The 22,671-nt window shown below is 38.7% G+C and overlaps 2 protein-coding genes across 3 annotated transcripts in view; one reads left to right on the top strand and one right to left on the bottom strand.

Annotated features, from left to right (window-relative positions):
- Positions 1-766, bottom strand: part of agtpbp1 (ATP/GTP binding protein 1) — a 36,497-nt gene extending 35,731 nt beyond the window's left edge. The window contains exon 1 of one of the 2 annotated variants that reach the window (XM_036578583.1): positions 652-766. The gene's annotated coding sequence lies outside the window, so the exon portion shown is untranslated. The other variant, XM_036578584.1, reaches the window with a different exon arrangement.
- On the top strand, positions 1-22,350 carry naa35 (N-alpha-acetyltransferase 35, NatC auxiliary subunit). The gene is made up of 23 exons (XM_036578586.1): positions 1-101; positions 2,520-2,648; positions 5,147-5,180; positions 5,450-5,564; positions 5,669-5,743; positions 7,105-7,272; positions 7,476-7,542; positions 7,641-7,684; positions 7,797-7,847; positions 7,947-8,030; positions 9,746-9,860; positions 11,460-11,638; positions 11,744-11,803; positions 15,495-15,601; positions 15,728-15,794; positions 15,920-16,018; positions 16,196-16,374; positions 16,485-16,624; positions 16,746-16,813; positions 18,405-18,545; positions 18,653-18,775; positions 21,489-21,569; positions 21,669-22,350. The coding sequence occupies exons 2-23, from the start codon at positions 2,528-2,530 to the stop codon at positions 21,726-21,728; spliced, it is 2,178 nt and encodes a 725-aa protein (XP_036434479.1). The 5' UTR covers positions 1-101; positions 2,520-2,527; the 3' UTR covers positions 21,729-22,350.
- The last annotated feature ends 321 nt before the right edge of the window (positions 22,351-22,671 follow it).

A 22,671-nucleotide genomic window follows, 5' to 3' on the forward strand; every position in this document is an offset into this window, starting at 1 on the left:
ACTACAAACCCCATAATGCAGTTCGAGTATGACGACGTTCGCCAGTGCCCAGTGGAAGCGGTGATGAGTGGTTGTAAGGGAATAAGCCACTAACTTACAAGGTATATAATCTATTTACTTTTAAAAAATTATATCAACGGTGACCGGTAAGTAAACGCGTTGTTCATATGTTGCTGTCTAGAATGAAAATTTGTATTATAATTCGTGGTCGTTGGTTGTTTAGTCGGCATGTGGCAGGTTGCTTGCTAGCTAACAAGCTAGCGACTGAATGTCAGGCACACTGTACACAACGAAGCTGAAGTCAGCTTCTTGTCCGCCGGCTTCTGGTTCGAATTTTTCCCTTCCACCTTAAATGGTGCAGCGGTTAACTGCTGCTGCACCATTTAAGGTGGAACGGGAACATGTTGACAAGAAAACTGCCTAATAGGAAGCCAACTTCAGCCTCGTATACATATACTTACCGTATTCGATGGATTTCGCTCGTTTAAGCAACGCGTTTCTCACTGGATGTCGTACTTTTTATTACATAGGTTATAACAAAATGTTGATATTAAAATCTTCTGCATTCCAAAAGTGTTGCTGTATTGTGCTGCCATCTATCTCCGTACTTCAACACTAGCTAAGGTCTCCATCACTGACTTGGCTACTCACCTTCTGTGCTAGGCTGGAGTTGTATTACTCAGTTCACTTCCCCTCCCCACAGAGATCGAGTAAAGCTGGCAGAACCAGTCAGCATCCAGTGCACAGATCCATGACCAGCGCTGTGTGCGCTTTTGACTATTACTGAGGGTTGCCATAGTTAAAATCAGGGCATTTGCCAAACTTTGAATGTCTTTTTCCTTTCTGGGACCCCACACAATGAGCTTTCCCACTGCATAGAGTCCACACCAAATTTGGCTATTTTCAGTTCAAACTCAAGCTATTTAAAGTCACTCTGGCTTAATGCCCTGGACTGTTTAACTGACAGCCCAAACCCGTAAATCTAGAGCTCTGTAATACTTGTTTCAGGTTTCACCCTTTCATCTCTTTTATTGTTCTCTCTGTACTATTGATTTCTTTTTACTTGCTGCACGTGTCCTCATGTCTCTAATCTAAAATGTGTCCAAAAGCATAGTTAATTCAGTGCGCTGTGGATTGTCGGTCTGGTTATTATCGTGTGCCGAGTAAGCGTGGACAGTAAGTATAGACAGTCTAGATTATCCTCTGATAATGGTTGTGATAAATGATATAATCATGATCAAAATTCAGGTATGAAGCCCCATGTTTGAGCCTTACAGAGCCTTACTGTATAGCTTACATTTTCCCAGATGCTAATGTAATTACCATATAATGACCATCGGGGCTAGCCTCTAATTTTACTTAATAATTCGTAATGGTAACTATGTTCTGCACGGATGCATGAGAGGCTGTGAAATTTACATTGACATATAGCTTCAAATAAAAAATGAATCTGCGACAATAAAATCACTCTTTATAAAACAAACCATAGCAAGGTATTGTAAGTTAGAATTGTCCCAAACACTGGCCCAAAACCTGATATTTTGTTGGTTATTAAATCAGAACTTATTCAAATTATTGCAACATTCGATAAATCAGTAACCTGCCCAAATACTTGTACACTGTTGTGCTCACACTCACACAAATGTCTACAGTTGCATGGAATTATGTGTAGATTAAAGCGAAGCCAGCAGACACATTAAAAGCCTCAGAATTAGCTGCATAGCTAACAAATAAACAAACATTACTCAGTGCTGCCCTCTAAACAAGATAAACATCTTTTTGGTTTACAAAAGCCACATGATGTCTCAATGAATGCATTTATTACTTTCTTTTATTTACATTTAGTTGCCTCAGCTGAGTGAACCCAATTCACGTTTCGTTTGTTGAGTGAAATCTAACAACTGTGGAAAATGAGTGCAGTCAGCTTAAATAATTACAGTCATCGAAGATAATTGAAAGGAGGCGATTATGTAATAAATTGAAGGGCCTGGGCGCAAAGCTAGTGATGAACCGTACTGAACAGAAATATAAATGCAGCACTTTTGGTTTTGCTTTCAATTTGCATTTTGCAGCAGTTTAATTAAACAAATCCAGGATTTTTCCCCCTAGAAATGTGTTGCGCTACTACATGCCAATGGTGGTCACACCACATACTAATGTGGGAGTTCTGTTTCATGACCCACCTCATTTTTTGCTTGGTTTTGGTCAAATTTTTGCAGTAAAAGGTGTTGGATTTATATTTTTGTTCAGTATAGCTGTATTAAAACAAAAAATCAAAGAGGGGACGTATATGAAAAAGATATCCAAAAGACCACATTCTTTTACACTAAAAGTGGCTTAATTTTATCAGCTTAAACAGTTGTAATTTTTTTGTTTCAGCTGAGTATCAATAAACATTTGAATGATTGAATGTGTAATTGTTCTATTGTATTTACAGCCTTACAAATCGCTCCATGGTAACAGTGCTTTGCTGTAGGCCTCTGCTTAATGAGAGCTGTGCTGGTTTGTTGTGTTTGCAGCCGTCTCCATGGTGATGAAGTCGTCGGTCGAGGAGGACGAAGGCGGGTGGGGCCTCGGCATCCCAGAGAAGATGAGGAGCAACGCCAACTGGGTGGACATCACCCAAGACTTCAAAGGGGCCTGTAAAGGTGCGTGTAGGTGTTATTCGACAGTATGCTCAGTATTACAGACACATTGAAAGTCAACGCAGCAACTGATCGAAAGGATATTTTTGCCTCCTCCTTGTTTCGGCTGAAGAAATTAAGCCATGGAACGGACTAGAATTAGACTATTACTATTTTTACTAAACAGACCCAGTACTAGCAGAACCTGCCCACAGCAGTATTCCAGCATTTTGTTGTTATTGGAACCAGAAGAGACAGCTGTGATATCATAGACTCTCCAAGGACACAAGATCTCTCCCAGAATAGCCTTTTTCCACTGAGCTCTGAGAAACATTAGGGCTATGAGAACATTTCATCATGCTTATATTTGTCATAATAATCATAATAATCATAATAATCGTTGGAGTGGTCTGGGCAATACAGGAGATATGGAGTCGCTAAAGTCCCTTAAATTAATAATCCAGCGTATTTTTCGGCCTAATCTCTGTCTGTAGCATCTGTAGCATATGGGCAGTTACTACAGATAACCCCTGCTAGTATGTAGTAAAAGCACACTAAACCTGTTGACTTGAAAGACATTGTAATAATAGCCAAAGGGGCAGGTGCTCAAGGACACCCAGTTCCAACCTGACGTGGGTTTAATAGGCTAAACAGGCAGGAATTGTGTAAATCAAAGGTGTTTCTTATGTCTGTATAGCATTATAAAATCATTAAAGCCCTGCTGCTTAGTGGGGCTGCACAAAATGGACATAAAATGCAATATGGGATATTATGATGATGATATGAGAATTGATAAATTATGATTAAAATAGAGTGACTGACTGCATGTGCCACAAGTAGTTTTTTTCTGTTTAATTTTTCCTTTAAGAAATTAGCAAGAAATTCAAAATTACAAAAGCACCTCTCACTGTTGTCCAAAACAGAAATAATAAAATACTAAGTGCACTAAATCTGTTAGAAAACAGTCCCTCAACAGCTTTTTCTATAAAGGCTACAAAAATGAATAAATACATAGATTTTTATTTTCTATATTGGCCTACAAAAACAAATGCATATGTATATTTTTATTTTCCATATAGGCCTACAAAAATAATCAAATACATATTTTATTCTTTAAAAGACCTTATGGTGATGCAGGTTTGTTGTGACAGTAGCCTTTACTGCTTCACACAGTACACACAACACTGATACTGCGTTCACATGTACGTACCTCAATGCTATGCTACCAATAACAGTATGAAGCCATGCAAACGTTGGCGTGGCGACAGCGTTACTGGTGAAAATGGATGATTATCAGAGGAGAGCTTCAGCAGGATGTATTGCTAATTTAAGGTAGAAAAAGACGAAGGACGCTCTGTACTCTTTTAGTTTTTTTGGCTTCATCTGGAATTCAGCAACAAGACGTTTGGCATCCACGGCTCTTGCTGGAACGTTTCTCTTACCACTGCGGTGTGCAGAATGTCGTCGCTGGCAGTGGCGTAATTTTCTGTCGAGGTTCCATTGAAAAACAGACAATGGAGTATAAGGCTTGCTGTTGTCCAGCTGCTGCCAACATATAAACACAGCATGAGAGTGAAAATAATAATCACATCTGAAGCATTTTTACAGGATAGTAGTTACTTACTAGGAATGCGCACAGGTACTCAAGTACTCGGTTAACCGTTCGAGAAAATAGAAAATAAATACAGGATAACGTAGCACAGAAATGTCGATTTTATGTTTTAACAGGACTGTAAAACCTGAAAGTTTTGCTCATATTTGTGAGTAAGTATGTTATGGAATACTTTGCCACTCAGAAGCACAAGTGTCTTAATCTGATATGTTGATAAGGACGTGTTATTAATAACAAGGTGAGAGGTCGGAATATTTTTTGCTATTTATAGGCTGACTACTTTTTGTTTTTTATAGGCTAACTACTCTAGCTGACGTTAGGTAGTTATGGAAACAGTGAAAATATATTTCTGTGACACATTTTGGCAAATCGTCCATTGAGGAACCAAAAATACCTGCAGAAAAGGACGCGTCCTCCTCAGCATCCACATTCAAATTAGCTCCTCAGTAGCTCATATGAGGAATCCTCTGTTTCTTGTCTGATGACACCTTATTTTTGAATAATAAAGTGTGTTTTAAATGTGTTGCGATGCATTCCTCCACCTCTGCTGGCTCATAAGTGTGCGTGGCCTTTTAGTAATTTCGGCCAAAGTTCTTACTTTTTCTTCTTACTTTCTTTTTCTTTTTCTTTTTCTTCTTTTCTTTTCCTTTTTTTGTCCTTGTGTTTTCCTTACCTGTGGTTAAGCAGATATCCTTTCATGAACTCCTCTGGGTAATCGAATGTCAAAATTAGTTGAACAACAAAAGTTAGCGAGCAGTGTTAACTTTTAATATTTTGGCAACTAACTGTACATGATTGCAGAGACATGATTCAGTATACTAATTCCCTACAGGAGAAGCGGTGAGAGAATCACAGTAACTGAAGGATTTTGTTTTTTTTGCATTTCTTATTTCTTTCTTCACTTATCCAGAACTCAAACTGGGGGAGCTGCTCCATGACAAACTGTAAGTATCCACAGTCCCTCTCTCTAATGATTTGCTCTGTAGAAGTTGATTTGTTTGAGATCTTACAAGAAATACAGACTATGGCCACTCATTTCGGTCCAGATGTAAGCTACAGTATTGCGAAGACGATAATTGTCATTACTAGGGCAGTGCAATATATTGTTTGATAGTCAAACTGATCAGTTAAATGTTTCAGATGTTTTACAGCATTTGTAGCAGTGCAGTCATATTAGCGTACCTTATCTATATCCTGCTTATTACGTTCGCAGGTTTGGTCTGTTTGAGGCCATGTCAGCTATCGAGATGATGGACCCTAAAATGGACGCTGGGATGATTGGAAACCAAGTGAACCGGAAAGTTCTCAACTTTGAACAGGCTGTGAAGGTTGAGCTTCAGATTTCTTTTAGAACAGCCCTCTAGATTCTCTCTTTTGCTCTTGTTCTGTTGTTTTGTTCCTTATTTTCATAGTTGTGTCACTGTCTCTGTAGGATGAGGCAATTAGAGTGAAGGATCTGTCTCTGCCTGAGCTCATCGGAATTGTGGACACTTGTTTCTGCTGCTTGGTTAGTAACACTTCGAAATACATATCAAATAAATAATGAATGGATTTTTGTAAGGATCTGATGTAGTCTTGTATCTGTTAATGGTAGGCATGGTCGTTCAACTATATAGATGTCTAAACTTTAAAAAAAAGTTTGTTTTATTGAACTATTATGCAATAATATAGTATGCATATAGTGAACAAATGCTAAACCTTCCATGATTTTGATTTTATTATTCATAACAATATAAAATATTGTTAATATCATGTAAAACAATGTATAATATTTTCTCATTGGGATATTTGAATGGTGTTATAATGTGAATATTTAAATTGAAAGAGACTTAAAATGTCTAACTTTATTATTTATAGTCATTAGTGGTGGGAATCAACTGATTTGATTCAGTCTCGATTCAGGGTGCATCTTGATGACTTTTGAAACATCTCCATTATTGATCTCTATGACCAACATTGTTTTTTTTATATCATAATACGGCCTATTAACATGTGTTTTTTTTGTCATTGGCTAATTAAGTAAAATCACTTATTAAATGATAGAATACTGAGTAACAACATTTTTTTGAAAACTGTTTCACCTCTCATATTGAAAGCTGACCGCAAACACGTACATTTGTGGCTGTTTCTTCCCTTTAAATGATGCGCACAGAAGCGATTGAGTAAGTTTCTAAGCCACATCCACATGCTTTACATATTTTACATATATTTATTCTATGTAAAATATGCTCTGCATGCCTTTGGAAAACCATTAAGTATCAATAATTGTATAATTTTACAACTCATCTGAACCACCAGGACTTTTAAGCTGTGCTTATGGAGAATTTTCCTCAGATGGTATGGTACATTCAGGGAAACAACTTATTTTTTTACGTAATGTTTCAGCTTCACAGTTAAATCTTTCAATAAGCATTTCTAACTAAAGCTAAACTCTGAACGTTAGCCTGTTAATCAGTTAACATCTCAAAGTTGTTGTTAAACAAAGCCGCGTTCTTTCGTAGGGTATGTTTACTATGGTTTCAGGCCTTTTTTAATATACATGCAAATTACGGCCAAATCGTTACTGCAAACATGCCTGCATTAGTGAGATCCTGTTTTTTTTCCTCCTCCAAGCCTGGCAGTTCCAAAGTATTTTTCTTTGTAATGTACCTGAGTGCACGAGTTCATTTTTCGGCAGGGGAAACGCAGAACGTTTATAAAAATCTGATTTTTCTTTCAAGAGAGAATTGAGATTAGAATTAGAATTCATTATTTTTCCTCCCCTAATAGTTCTAAAGTTATCCTCTCTATCATTCTGTTCTTATTTCAGTTAAAATGGAAATCTTTACATTAAATATGATTGATTTTCCTTCCCCTCTCTGTCTGTAGATAACATGGCTGGAGGGTCATTCCCTGGCGCAGACAGTTTTTACATGTCTGTATGTTCATAACCCCGAGCTGATCCTGGATCCTGCCCTCAAAGCCTTCGCCCTCGGCATCCTCAAAGTGTGCGACATCGCTCGTGAGAAGGTCAACAAGGCTGCTGTGTTTGAGGAGGTAATGTTTATTTATTGTTTTTCCTTTCTGTTAAGTACTATTTTTATTTGTCTTTTTTGAGGGGTGGGTTTTATCCGATGTTCTCCCAGTTGAGTCTTTGCCAGTTCCTACTTGCTGGCTAGGTCTCGACATTTGTGGCAGTGAGGTGTCCTTGTTTGGCTTTTAGTTTCAGCTTTAACCCTTTTTTTTTTTTTGATTGGCAGGAGGATTTCCAGGCCATGACCTATGGCTTCAAAATGGCAAACAATGTGACAGACCTGAGAGTGACAGGTAGCACATTAAGATCCAACATCTGAACTTCAAAAAATCGAAACCAATCAAAATTCTGTGATGCAGATTTCAGTGCTTCTGCTGTTTGTTTGTTATAGGGATGCTGAAGGATGTTGAAGATGAGCTACAGAGGAAAGTGAAGGTCTGGTATAAGGATCAAATGACACAGGCTGAACAGAAACAATAGAACATCTCTTGCATTAATGATGATAAACTAACATGCTTCTTATATTTCATTTCTTTTTCTTTTTCAGAGTACCCGTAGTCGACAGGGCGAGCAGCGGGATCCTGAGGTGGAGCTGGATGTAAGACTGCAGATGTGATACGAATATAAATGTATTATTATACTCTGCTGTTCTGTGCACATGTATAACACGCACTCTTCTCCCCATGTCTCTTCTCAGCATCAGCAGTGTTTGGCTTTATTTAGCAGAATTAAATTCACCCGCCTCTTACTGACGGCTCTCATCTCCTTCACCAAGAAAGAGGTATGAAATGTGCCATATATTGGTATGTTAGGGCATTTTTTTCCACTGCACAAAGTACTGGAAACTATGGCACCAGAAAACTGAAACAGTGCTTTTTCCACTGGCTATCAGTCCAGTACTGAAGATTCCAATTTAATAGGTTTTGGTCCCAGCAAGAACTAACGGTACTCAAATGTGTTCTCCTCTGTCTTTGTAAACACTTGCAGCTAAAATGAAAGAAAGTTTGCTCTTTTTCCTTCAGTCCAGTACAGAAGGTTCCAGTTATATGGGTCATTCTAATGAAACATGCATTTTTGTGTCCCTGGCGTTTACAGATATTACACTTTAATAAAAAACAAGTTAGGGTTACAATTTATTTATATTTTAAAATAAAATAGTAAGTTATTTTAACAATTACACCTTCTTGAGCCGTCAATTCAGCAATATTGTTTTTTAAATCAATTATATCTAGAATTCCAATCACCATAGAAGTGCTTGTCCCCACAGTCATGTGTAAAGGCTGAGGCCATATTTTGAAGAAAAAAACATGTTTTCAATTTTAACTACAATAATCTACACATGACTATGGAATATATAAATTAAATGACATAAAGAAAAAAAAGCCAAATAAATATTATAAAATATATAATTAAAACTGTAGTCCCCAGGAGTCATGAAAAAAAATCACTTATTTTGAAATAAAAATCACACTGATGACATCACTTGACTTCTTTTTACTTATTTTCTGAGGATCTATGAAGAAAAGCACATGGTGAGTCCACTGTGTCTTTTCAGTTATCAGAGATTTTGTCATTTAGCTCATGATTTCATATAAAGCTTTTAGTTGAAGTCACTGGTTTGACCTACTTTATTTTTAGGTAATTGTAAAAAATAGAATACAAATGGATTAAATTACATATTTTAGTGGATCAACAGGACCTAATAGTACTTGAGGATGTTCTTGTCTGTCTTTGGTAGCACTTACAGCTGAAGACAATGACAGTGACTTCATCAAGCGCTATTATATCACTAATAAGTGCTCCAGAGGGTAAACTAGAATGGTATGGTGATGTGTTGATTGTCATTTTTAGAATGATTACTTTTGCCATAAACTCCAAAGAGTTTGCTATAAGGTGACATAAGCTGGCTAGGAAGCTTGCACTAATGCTTTTAGCATTTATGCTAGCCTACACAGAACAAATGTTATTGCAGATATATTCACACTCGACAGAGATAAATGCAAGCTTTGTTTCTGCATGAAATTCTGTGTAATTGTAGACATTTTTGTGACCATGTGAGTGCAGAAAGCACCATATTATTTCATGTCAGCACAACTAATGTTAAGCTAAGATAACAAGTGGACAGGACAGCTAATGCATTAATTTACACTCTCAATAGAAAAACTGAAGCTTTGTTTAACAATCAGAATAGAACAGTAAGCTCATGTTAACCAGGGAGGTAAGTGAATTAGCATGTAGCTAATTGGTTGGATTGTGTCAAATTGAGTGGCACGAAAAGGCAATTAAACTGCTGATGACTGTTGCTATGATGATTCTAGCTGTCTCAAGCAGGTGGAGAATGAACTGCAACTAGAACCTGAAGTTCATGTTTGGGTCAGTTCTTATTTTCAATGTGCAGTGAAAAAAATGCCCTAAGTCAATGAACACGATCACCGACACTGAAATCATGGCTGTTTGGTGATTGAATGATGGATGGTGACCTGATTCCGTTTTCAGACGAGTGCAGTAAGTGAAGCACAGAAGCTGATGAGCCAGGCAGCTGACCTTCTGCCTGCAATTCACTCTACCATCCAGTACGGCATTCAATCACAGAATGACACCACTAAAGGAGGTAAAACTCACACACAAACACACACACATTCACACACACACACACACACACACACACACACACACACTCACACACTCACACACACACACACTCTGGAGCTTGAAATATTTATCCGAACCCAGACAAACTGAATTGGACGTTGTTTTCCAGAGACCTGTCGGGCTGTGGTCGGGTTAATAATTCACCTTTGGGTTCTCCCAGCCCACCTTTTAACAGAATATGGAGTGCAAAAAATAGAAAGCAGTGTTTGGTACATCCACTCGGACCTATATTTAAGTCGAAACAGATACAATATTTAAACCAAGGCAAGATCTTTAGTTTTACTTTATCAACTTAATTGTTTTGTTAGTTATAAACTCATTCTGAAATTTAAGCCTGAACAGGTTCCAAAAAGTTGGGATAGGGACAATTTAGGACTAGGATCAATGTTCAAAAATAACATCTTAAACAGATGATGCTTGGGTATAAAAGAACTATGCCTGTATTAAAAACCATTGTGCTTCTGTGATGGATATCGCCACATTTGCTCAACAGTACTTTGACAAACCGTTGTCAGTAAACACTGTTTGTCGCTGCGTCCAGAATTGCAAGTTAAGATGGTACACAGTGGAAACAGATTGTTACCAGCATAAAGTTCAGCATGTGACATGGTATGTGGGTGTATTAGTGTCTATTAGTGTGAGTAACTTGTGCATCTGTGAAGGCACCATATATAAATGCATATATACACATTTTGAAGCAGCATATGCTGCCTTCTAGACAACGTCTTTTCCAAAGATGTCCATTCTTATTTCAGCATGACAACTTCAAGCCACATTCTGCTCATGTGACAACAGCATGGTTGCAGAATCAGAGAATGCAGGTGCCAGAAGAACGTGCCGACTTATGATCATAATGATGTGCAGAATACGATAATGAATGCCCTGTACAGTTGCACAGCTGAAGGCATGTATAACGAAAGAAAGGCAAAAAATTCTGTTTTCAGAACTGTATCAATGGATGTCTTCAGTCCACAAATGATTATTAAATGTTGTTGAAAGGAAGGGTGATGCAACACAGTGGTAAATATGCTCCTGTCCCCAAATTTTTGGAACATGTTTCAGATACCAAATTTAGAAAGAGTGTATATTTACTAAACTTCTTAAGGTAAAATTTAGTGTTTTTGTGCTGTTTTTTTAGTGTAATACGGGCAAAGTTTACTAATCACTAGTCTGTTCTGATTAGCATTGTATTAGCTTTCTCTTTATTTATTTATATATTTATTTGGAATCTACTGATAATTATTGTAGTAGCTACAGTATTGTATCCAACACTATTCTGTTATATTTTATGCAGCACCTTAGTCGAAGATGAAGTTTTGGATAAAATTTTGTCGGACTCCCATCAGTTGGGACTCGAAACCTGGAGCTGCTTATCAGATCAAGCTCAGACAAAAGGTTCTCGGGCTGTATTCGGGTTCAGACCAAAATTTCATGCCTGATTAAAGCCCTAACGTACCCACTACCATTTTCATTGCCATCCAGTCGCATCACTCTTACCATGTGATACAGTCCACACCACCTACAGCACTCTCATGCGTGCACACATTATCTTTCTTAGATCATCCAATCATGATGGGGTTTGAGCCGCTGGTGAATCAGCGTCTGCTGCCGCCCACTTTCCCCCGCTACGCCAAGATCATTAAGCGCGAGGAAATGGTCAACTACTTCAGCAAACTCATCGAGCGGATAAAGACCGTGTGTGAGGTCATCAACACCACCAACCTGCATAGCATCCTGGTAAAGAAGGAGTAAAACTCTGAGAAGACCAGAGTATTATTTTTGTATCTGCTTTTAAGAACTTAATCTCACATTATATGTTGTTGTGTGTATTTGTTTTCCCAGGACTTCTTTTGTGAATTTAGCGAGCAGTCACCTTGTGTGCTGTCCAGATCTTTATTACAGGTATGCAACACCAGTACATGCTCTGTTAACCTACATCCAGCCAGGTTTGCTACCCAGATGTACCTGTATAATTTAATATTTTAATACTTTATTTAATTAGTCTGTTTACTGTGTAGTCATTGGGTTAAGCATTGCCCTGTCAATCCACTGTGACCCAGATAGGGCTGACCAGAATAATTTGTTTACTCAAGTATTCATTCATTTTCTAACCACAAACAATTGTAACCTACATTACAACGCATTTCATTAAACAACACATTTTATTCAAAGGCCTTAAAATGGGACAGTTATTGTTAATATATCATTGCTATCCAAAACACAAACAAAAAACCAAGCAAATACTGGGAAAAACCATCTCGAAAGTGGCAGCTTTACAGGAGAAGGCAAAAACATTCTTTACTATTAATGTAAGCTAATGTAAAGTGATTTTCATTCCAAGAATTTTGGAGCGTTTTTAATTGTCCTTTCTCATGCAATTTTCACACAATGTCAAGGAACACTGCTGTGCACAGATGTTTAAAAATAAAAATACATTTATGCCAGTCATCCACATCACCACGCCTCAGAGTGCAACATAATGCAGAGTTTTCCATATGACCTTTGAAGCTAAAAAAGCAAAGATGCCTTAGAAGTTACATGTGGGAAATCTTTTTCTGATGATAATTCAAATAATTTATTTAATTCCCAGTTATAAAAACGGCCATTAAGTCAAAGTTTCTGCTTCAGTGAAACAAAGGGAAAAATATATTTAACAGGGAATTACTCAGAAGCCCCGACAACTGAATATATTTAGTTTTGTAACAAAATCTGCAAGGATATTTTTGTACACTTGCCTCACAGCAAGAAGGGCCTGGGTTCAATTCCCGGCCGGGCGACCAGGGCCTTTTCTGTGTGGAGTTTGCATGTTCTCCCTGTGTCTGCGTGGGTTTCCTCCGGGTACTCCGGTTTCCTCCCACAGTCCAAAGACATGCAGTCAGGCCAATTGGAAATGCTGAATTGCCCCTAGGTGTGAATGTGCGTGATTGTATATGTACATCTGCCCTGCGATGGACTGGCGACATGTCCAGGGTGTATCCTGCCTTTCGCCCAATGACAGCTGGGATAGGCTCCGGCACCCCACCACAACCCAGAAGGATAAGCGGTTTAGATGATGGATGGATAGAACCTTTTTTAAAAAGGATTCTATATAGCAACAAAAAGCTTGACATTGTAACAGTAGAAGACCCCATACAACATGTTCTCCATCAATCTGAAGAATGATTTCACCATGCAGCTTGCCCTTTAAGCATGCAAATGGTTATTTGAGTGTTCATGAACCATTGTCTTTACTAAAGAGCCCTTGAAGAACCATCTTTTTAAAAGTGTACTCCAGGTGGCTTGCAGTTCCAGTTCGATGGTCATCTCTGACGAACACCCAGCAGTCGTGAAAGAATTCTGTGCTGGGAGGTTTCTTGTACATAAACAGCAAACAAGTACAAGTTCTCAGCCATAACAATGCACTCATGAAAGGATCTGGTAGAGCAGCTGGCCTGGCAGAGATTCCTGGGGCACCGTGATGCTGGATGGTGGCAGGTCCTGAAATTGCCAGAACGACTACAGAATTCCAGAATGAAAGCATCCCACTAAGTGAAAACCATCACCATGAGCAGCAGCCAGCAGTGCAAGAAGCATGTTAGGTCCTTCACAGCTGTGACTGAAGAAATGGGGAAACCTATTTGTTGAAGAGAGTCAGGATTTTCTGGTGATTGACTCCAAAAATATCAGGTTCATAAGTTGCAGACACGGTGAGGAAAGTGGAGTCTCTGGGTGCACAACAGTACAAGACCTTGTACTGGGGAAGAATGGATGGAGCAGTGAACAAAGCCAGTCACAGATACTCTGCCCAAGAAGAAGATACCTATCTTCAGCCACCTGTCAGTGAAAACACAGTCAAAGTAGAAGATACAACTCGAAGCACTGATGCATGTTTGCAATCTTTTCTCATGGCTGTATGTTTCTTGCCAAATATGTGATGGCAATCTGGATCAATTCTTCAGCCATGAAAACCAGGCAGCACCACCAGCTTTGTCTCAGGGAAGAAAGATGCGACATGGTACAAAAGCACTGATGACTGATGACACTGACTTACAACCTGCTCCTGTTTTTGATACTGTGTTCCTTGATGGTGCAGGTGTGGTGCAGATGCTGAATCCTGGTACAGCCTTACAGGCCTATACAGTGTCTTTGTGATGTATGCAAAATCCCAGCTTGAGAAAATAAACCATGTTGATATTATCTGGGATGTCTACATCACTCTACAGAAGAGAGGGAAGGGAATCAGGAGATTCCAGCCACTGTGCTGCCAAAGCACTGGAAAGACATCCTGTGTGTTGATGAGAACAAAACTATTGGATTCCTCTCCCAGCAAGCCACTTGCGTCCCACGGGAAGATGGTGCTCTGTTTTCCTGCCTAGTGTGACTTGACAAACCTCACTCTATGTTCTCACGAGGAAGCAGACACATTTGCTTCTGCATGTGTCAGATGTTGTTCAGAAGGGTTTCAAGAAGGTGACTATTTGTACTGTAGACAGTGACATTGTTGTCCTGGCTATGACCATGGAAGTGGGCAACAAGCTGGATCCAAGTACCTGTGCTACTCTCTCATTGTTCCATGCTCTCACTGGATGTGACACAGTCTCAGCATTTGCTGGAAGAGGAAACAGTACTGCATGGGAGACTTGGAAGGCTTTCCCTGAAATGACCGAAGGCTTCAGTGAGCTCAAGCAGATGAAAGGTGGTGTGAGTAAGCTGTCCAAGTCACTGTTGCAGCGTTTTGTAGTGCTGATGTACGATAGGATGAGTGATACCATGGAGGTGAATAAAGCTAGAAAACAACTCTTCACTCAGAAATCAGCTCTGCAGGACATCCCACCCACGAAGCCTGCGCTAGAGCAAAACATTAAGCGGAACACCTATCAGGCCAAAGTCCGGAGCAAAGCTTTAATACCTGACCCTGAGCTGCCGAGCCCTTCTGATTGGGGCTGGGTGAAGGTAGACCCCCCCCCTTCAAGAAGCCTCACAGAGCTGCTATGCGTTTATCCTTTGTGGCTGCAAGAGAGGGTATACTATATGCTGCAAGTACAAAAAGGCTGCCGTGAAGTGCACTGCCCTTTTCTCATGGTCAGGAGACTGGTAGGGTTAGAAAGGACACACATGACCACACTGACCTGACATGACAACAGTATTGCTCAGCCAAGTTTAACACATCAAATCTGCCAACCAGTCCACTTTTTGCTTTTTTGTGTATGTCTGGGGGTGTTTTCCCCATTTGTTCATGTTTTACAGCAGTTTGGTGCAATCTGTCTATAATAAAAACATAAAAATAAAACATAACTGATGTTTATGCCTTTATGCCTGTGAAAAAAGTTACCTTTGACGGCATGAAGTTTGGCCACCCTCTGCTTGGTCCCAGAGATCAAATATGAAATGCCTCCACTTCTGAAAATTATTTCATGTTTTATAAAAACACTGAAGGAAATGTTCATCCATTAGTCATAAAATGCACAATATCCTCTAGTTACAAGCTTATCTGCTCCACTAAATATAATTTTAATACTGTAATCCATCTATACAGTGTAGTGATCGACTTGAGCATTGCGTTAATGCTTTTCAGTGACTGTAGTAATAGGGCTGATTTTGTTCGTTTCTTCAGACTACATTTCTGATCGACAACAAAAAAGTGTTTGGGACTCACCTGATGCAGGATATGATCAAAGATGCTCTCCGCTATTTCGTCAGCCCCCCTGTCCTGTCCCCAAAGTGAGTCAGTATGTGTGTGGTGAGAGTTAAGAGCAATGGTTATGCTGCAGGTGTATTGAGAATATACCACAGCTGCATCTCTGCTGCATCTCTGGTGTCTGGTGGTAATTGGTGTTCTGTCTGCAGGTGCAGTCTGTATAACAACCATCAGGCCAAAGACTACATTGACTCCTTCGTAACACACTGCTCTCGGGTAGGCAACACGTTAAAATGGGCTTTATAACCCTTCATACTGTGAAAAGCAATAACAGTTTTGTGTTAACTGGAAGGCTATAAACGTTATAAATGAAAAGACTAATACAGTAACTTGCTTCACAGCCGTTCTGCAGTCTGATCCAGATTCACGGCCATAACCGAGCGCGACAGAGAGACAAACTAGGGCACATACTGGAGGAGTTTGCCACCCTGCAGGATGAGGTATGTGGATCGACTTCAAATGTCCAGTACATGTTACATGTCCAGTGGCATATAATAGAACGTTTGTCTACGTAGTGAAATTACAAGCTAAGTTACTGTATTATTTTACAATGTCTTGAGGTCATGGTACCAGGTTATGTGTAACAGTGAAGATAATTGGTTATGTATTCTATTAAGGCTGAAAAGGTAGACGCGGCTCTTCATGGTCTGCTAATGAAACTGGAGCCTCAAAGGCAGCACCTGGCCTGTCTGGGCACCTGGGTGCTCTACCACAACCTGCGCATCATGATCCAGTACCTTCTCAGTGGCTTCGAGCTGGAGCTCTACAGCATGCATGAATACTATTACATCTACTGGTCAGTCCCATATACCACCATAACACCTATACTACTATCTTCTGGTCAGTACCCGTGTCGTTGCTGTCATAAGAAAACCATGTTTGTTTGTGTATATAAATCATGTACAGGTACTTGTCAGAGTTCCTGTACGCTTGGCTGATGTCCACACTGAGCAGAGCGGACAGCTCACAGATGGCTGAGGAGCGCATTCTGGAGGAGCAGCAGCAGAAAGGACGCAGCAGCAAGAAGAGCAAGAAGAAGAAGAAAGGTGCAGCTGCTTCTTTCCAGGCTAATGGCCATCAGCTGGGGAACAGGGGCTAGGGTGTGTTTACATAATGTATGAATGTGCGTGTTTAGTAAGTGTAACCGGCTGGCTGTTCTCTCTTTAGCTCGTCCTCTGGGGAAAGAGATCACCATGAGCCAGGCCTATCAGAACATGTGTGCTGGCATGTACAAGGTAAACTCTTCTGAAGTCACACAAACACACACACATGCATTTATTTGACAGTGGAACATCTGAATGTGTTAGAAATGATTACAGAAATAATCAGTGAAATGCAATATTGTGCAAAATTCAGAGAGCACTTTTGTCTTCACTGTATTAAATTTCCAAAACAGCCTTTAGGTACAAGTTATTTAGTTTTCAGGAGATATGTCTGAGGAGATTAGGTATAAGATAATCCACTTGCATGAGGAAATCAAATGAAAATAAGAGCAGAAAAGGCAGGTGTTTTGCAAAACTGGAGTTATTATTATTTTTTTTAAAGATACAGAGATAATGGGACTTACAACAACCGTGCAAGACCTGAAAGTCGTCACCATCAGATAAACAGTACTTAAAGCTGGACTATGTTAGTTTTGGGGATTTGGAGACCTCTCTGGTTTAAATGTGTAATCGCACACAATGTGTGTAAGAACATTTTGTAAAATGGGTTGTGCTTTGGACCCCTTTCTCGAGGGGACTAATCTGCCGATTGCAAATGCATTGAAAAATATCGAAAGAGAACTCGGACAAAAATTAAAGAACGTGTCTTCCTAGGATGTAAGTAAATGATCTGCTGTTGTCATCATATCTTCATCAATTTAATGTTGATTTTGCATTTGAGACCTAAACATCGAGTTGGACCTTCTTTTTGAGCCTGTGTGTGTGACGTTAATATGTAAAGAGGCATGACTGTCCAGAAACGCCCTGCAAAATCTGATCTGACACCTCTGACTTCTGAATCATTATTTCAGGCTTTACAGGTGACTCGCAGCGTCACAAACCATATTTTAGCATGTTTTATTTTCTCCTGACTTGGTGACAGTACTTCTTTCTAACAAACAATGTTACATAGTTACAAAGCTTTAATCTTTCAGAGATAGGAGAAAAGCTCCAGTCTTGCTTTAGCTCCTTTCAGTGTAAGAAGGCAGCTCTGCACCAGGGGTCTGAAAGGATGTATATCTGTTAAGAAGCTGTTACCGAGACAAGGAAACAAATAAAAAAGAAGAAAATTTGCAAATCAAACAAAAGAAACTGCTGGTGGCTGCAGAACAGTGAATTGACCACCCCAGAGTCCAGGCCTCAGCATCGTAGAATGAGTTCAGAATTGCTGATCTCCAGGTTAACCAACTTCTAAGACTGAACTTTAGAGACATAGAAAAATATCCCTGCAGATTTCTTTAAAAACCTGAAAATAAGTCTCCTGAAAGGAATGGAAGGTGTAATGAAGGTAGATGGTGGACACACTAAATGTAAAAAAAATTGATACTATATTTAGTTGTTGTGGCTTCTATGCAATTTTCTGTTAAATGCATGTTTTCTGCTTTTTTGTCTGGTGCTGAAAAATAAATATCTGGCACTTAATGGCTGTTTTAACTAGAAATTATTTGCTCATATTGAAAATAAAATTCTCAATCTATATTCAAAATGAAAGGCAAGGTATTTTTGTTTTTTTATATTCACCTTGTGATAATCAGATTTAGTCGGATTATGATGATCAATAATCCAGTCGTTTAGATGACACCTCCTAAAAATGATCATGGTCTTTTCTCCCATCTCTGTTTAGACGATGATAGCACTGGATATGGATGGGAAAGTGCGGAAACCTCAGTTTGAGCTGGACAGTGAGCAAGTTCGCTACGAGCATCGCTTCGCCCCCTTCAACAGTGTTGTCACTCCTCCTCCAGTGCACTACATTCAGTTCAAGGTACCAAATTTTAGCCTAACTCCACCTCACACCTGCTTATTTTACTGCAGCCCCTACTGTCACAGGGTAAATGCTGAATATGGTTGTTCAATGCTGTGTTTGTGCAGGAAATGTCAGATTTGAAGAAGTACAGTCCTCCTCCGCGATCAGCCGACCTGTACATGGCAGCCAGCAAACACTTCCAGCAGGCCAAACTCATACTGGAAAATGTTGCCAGCCCTGATGCCGAGGCAAGACCAACAGCTGCTTTAAATTTAGTTTAACCCTTTGAACTGCAGGATTATTATCCCATTATTAATCTTAAGACTTATTTTCAGTAACTATTATAAATGATTTGCTAAATATTATAAAACTAATATGTTATTAGAAGAGTGAGGAACATCTGTGGGTCTTGCATTTTTAGAGGTTAGAGGAATAGAAACACTTTTAAAATGCTAACATGTTTACATGCACACAGAAGCCTAACTGAGAAACTAGGTTGAACATTTGCATGAATAATATGAAATACTAGTTTTTATGTAGTTCCAAGTGCACACCAGAGTAATGTACAACATGTTTGTTTTGCTGGTGTAAAGCTGTGTTACAGCAAAAAAACACTACAAACATCACTGAAAATGGGGCTTCCAACTGGCACAACCATCTAAGCACTGACCCTATTGTTGGAAGATCACAAGCTCAAGACAGTACAATTGGTGTCACTCTTTCTGGCCCTCCCTCACTTAGCGTGATGCTAACCAGTGCTGACATAACAGAATAAGCAGTCAGTTTACAGGCTGTTTACAGGAAAATCCCACCCTTTGCCAACAAAAAAAACAATTAACAAGCTGGAAAAGCCACCCTCAGTTGTGAAGATCTGCATAGCCAGAAGAACCTGAAAAAAACACACTTTTCTTACTAAATGAGCCAAACTTTGAGCAAAATGCAAACACTATTCATACAATTTTGTGTGATTTTGTGGCCCTTAGTTTTGAGTTTATATTGAGTTTATAGGTCTCTCTGTTCAAAAAGATGGGAGACTGGTCTTGTATGAGTGGAAATAACTTGCCAAGATGACGGCCAAGTGAATACACTTTCCTATAAGGACCTTGTATTCAGCTAGGGGGCAGAATAGGCATGGAGTAAACTGGGAAAAAAAAATAACAAAAGAGAGACAAGTGAAGCTTTCACATATCCAAATCTACTCCAGCCGATATCACAAACAGCAAACTTAACTTACCATAGCAGTTGAGTAACGTTTTACATGGTAAAATCTTATTAATAAAAAAAAGACTAGCAGTTGTAACTAATATTTAACCATTGCTGTGCATGTACGACGTTAAAGATTCACCTGAATTATTTTTGGAGTTATGTTTGTTGATTCATTTGGATGCCTTGATCCCAGAGGTCGGCAACCCAAGTGTTAAGAAGAGCCATTTTGTCCTTTCAACAAAAATCAAGCCACCTTGGGAGCCACAATGTTTTATGTCCATTTTACCATCTTGTCTGTAAATATGTCTTAGTGTGTGCTAATGTGCTAATACAGGCTAACAAATATATAAATGAAAACGCAGACTGACTTTGCTCTGCTTTAAGCTTTAGCTCAGCTATAGCCTTTTCTCGCATCTCCGGCAGGAAACTTTTCCTCAAAAGTAAAATAGCTTGTAAAATGTTTCACAACATGATGATGAATGATACGTTGTCCAGCCCTACTAAAAGGTAGTGGTGACTGGGGCAATATGACAACATATATCGTTGTCATGATAAATTATGTCATAATACTGTATGCTGTTTTGAACGTATCGCGTGTATCAGTTCTTGTAGAACAAAGACCAGCTATGTTTCATCATAAAGAAATCAAAATTAGTCCAGTTTAACTGGGTTTAGTACAATACAGTATGCCAAATATTGAATAAAAATCACTGTATTCAGTTTTTTATAGTATTTTTAAAATATAGCACTATTGGTTCTTCTTTTCGGAGTTCCGTATGATCAGATGTCCGAAAAAATAATATATCATATATTGTGAAAGTTTCTTGAAGTATTGTAATACTATATTGGGGATCAAGTTAGCCAAATAAGATTTGTAAGTAGAGCTGGGAAATATGACCAGATTTATTAATATTTATAACTATTGTCATAAATTACATTACAATATGTCACATGCTTTTCTGCTCATATCATGGATATCGTCAGCACTTAAATACACTTCCCAACTCCATGTTTTGATTACAAAGAGAGTATAATTAGACCTGTTTGATTAGATTTAGTGCAGCACATTGTGTGAAATAACTGAATTCATTATTTTTATAGTATTTTTAAAATGTGGCACCACTTTGTTTGTTCTAACTTATCAGGTGTCAGAAAAAATAAGTATTGTGACATGTTGTGTATCTTCCTGAACTTCCTGAAGTATCGTGATGGGACATTTTGCCATATTGCCCAGCTCTATTTGTATGTTAACTGGCCCCTATGAATTTTCATTCTTTATCAGCCATGTTAGAAGCCATTAATTATTAACTCTTTTTCTACAAATAAAAAATGACAATTGACACTATATTAACTACAACCACATTTCCAAAAAAGTTGGGACGCTGTGCAAAATATCAATAAAAACAAACTTAAGTGATGTGCAGATCATTTAAACCCTATATTTCATTGAAAATAGTACAGTCAACTTATCAAATGTTGAAACTGAGAATTTTTTTGTTTTTTGGAAAATATATGCCCATTTTAAATTTGATGCCAACAACATGATCTGCACATCATTTGTATTTTGTTTTTATTTACATTTTTCACAGCGTCCCAACTTTTTTGGAAATGGGGTGTAAATAAATTGCCAGCATGTCTCAGCAGGTCTGCCTTGTTTGTTATACAGTTTCACAGCAGGCTGCCTTTTAAAGCTACTAAATGACCCTTCATGTACTGACATTAACTGATGTGACTGTTTCTTGCGGGGGGCTGTAGGTGAATCGGATCCTCAAAGTGGCCAAACCAAACATTGTTGTGATGAAGCTGCTAGCAGGAGGACACAAGAAGGAGACCAAGGTAGAGCAAAACCTTCTACTAACCTCTTCATGAGGTCAGATCAGTGTTTATTATATACGCGATCAACATTTTAACTCCCATCTCCTATTTTTCCCGCAGGCCCTTCCTGAGTTCGACTTTTCTGCACACAAGTATTTCCCTATAGTTAAAATTATTTGACTCCTTCAAGAAGTCTCCTTGTCCTGACTCTCTAAAATCTCCATGTTCCTCTCTCTTCCCCGTCCTGAGCGCTCCATGTGAGCTCTGAGCAGCGTGTGCCAGCACGATGTCCTACCTACTGCTGTAATGTTGCATGAATAAACTGGGCCGTTTTCATCACAGTTTGACCTCAGAAATCACTTGGTCATCAATCTGCTTGGTCCAACAGTTGAACGCCGTCTGTTTACTGCCTACAAGAACACAAAGGCTCTTTGGTCAAAGAACTGATTTCTGATGAAGGGCTGGTAGAAGTAGTTGCAGATCAAGGCTTCTGTTATTCAACTGTTTTCATGTCAGTTTTGTACTCATTGCAGTTCGTCCAACCTGAAACAGATCATGTTTTGCGTGTATTTAAATGTCTTGGTTTGTTACTTTTGAATTAAACTTTCATGTCAGAATACAAGTTTTTTTTTGGATAATATAGATGTTAAAAGACAACTGATGACTGCCTGTTTTGTTGGCATTATTCAGTCACAGTTTAAAAACAGAAACTAAACCATTTGAAAATGTACTATTTTCCAGTCAAAATGTCTGTTCAACTTCAAGAAAAAGCAGAGAACACAGTCATGTCTAAAGTAAAAAATTATTGTTTTGTTGATTTTCCAAGAGAAAAAGTTAACTCTCCTCTCTACAGGGAACAAACTTGTCATTTTTGTGTACAGTCTATTGAGTTTAACATATTGGGAGAAAAAAAATACAACAAATCATAAAATGTCCCTTTGGCACAAATGCCACATTTTATGTTTTTTTTGTTTTTTTTTTAAGATGTTAAATTCAGAATATAAATGGTACACTTCTTAGTTTCTTGCTTTCGATTTTTCGCAGGGATATTTCTCTATGCTTCTTGTAAGTGGCTACAAAGTTCAGTCTTAGAAGTTGGTTCACCTTTCACATGTCCAGTTTA

This window comes from Colossoma macropomum, unplaced genomic scaffold (assembly GCF_904425465.1).
Source record: "Colossoma macropomum unplaced genomic scaffold, Colossoma_macropomum, whole genome shotgun sequence".
Lineage (NCBI taxonomy): Eukaryota > Metazoa > Chordata > Actinopteri > Characiformes > Serrasalmidae > Colossoma > Colossoma macropomum.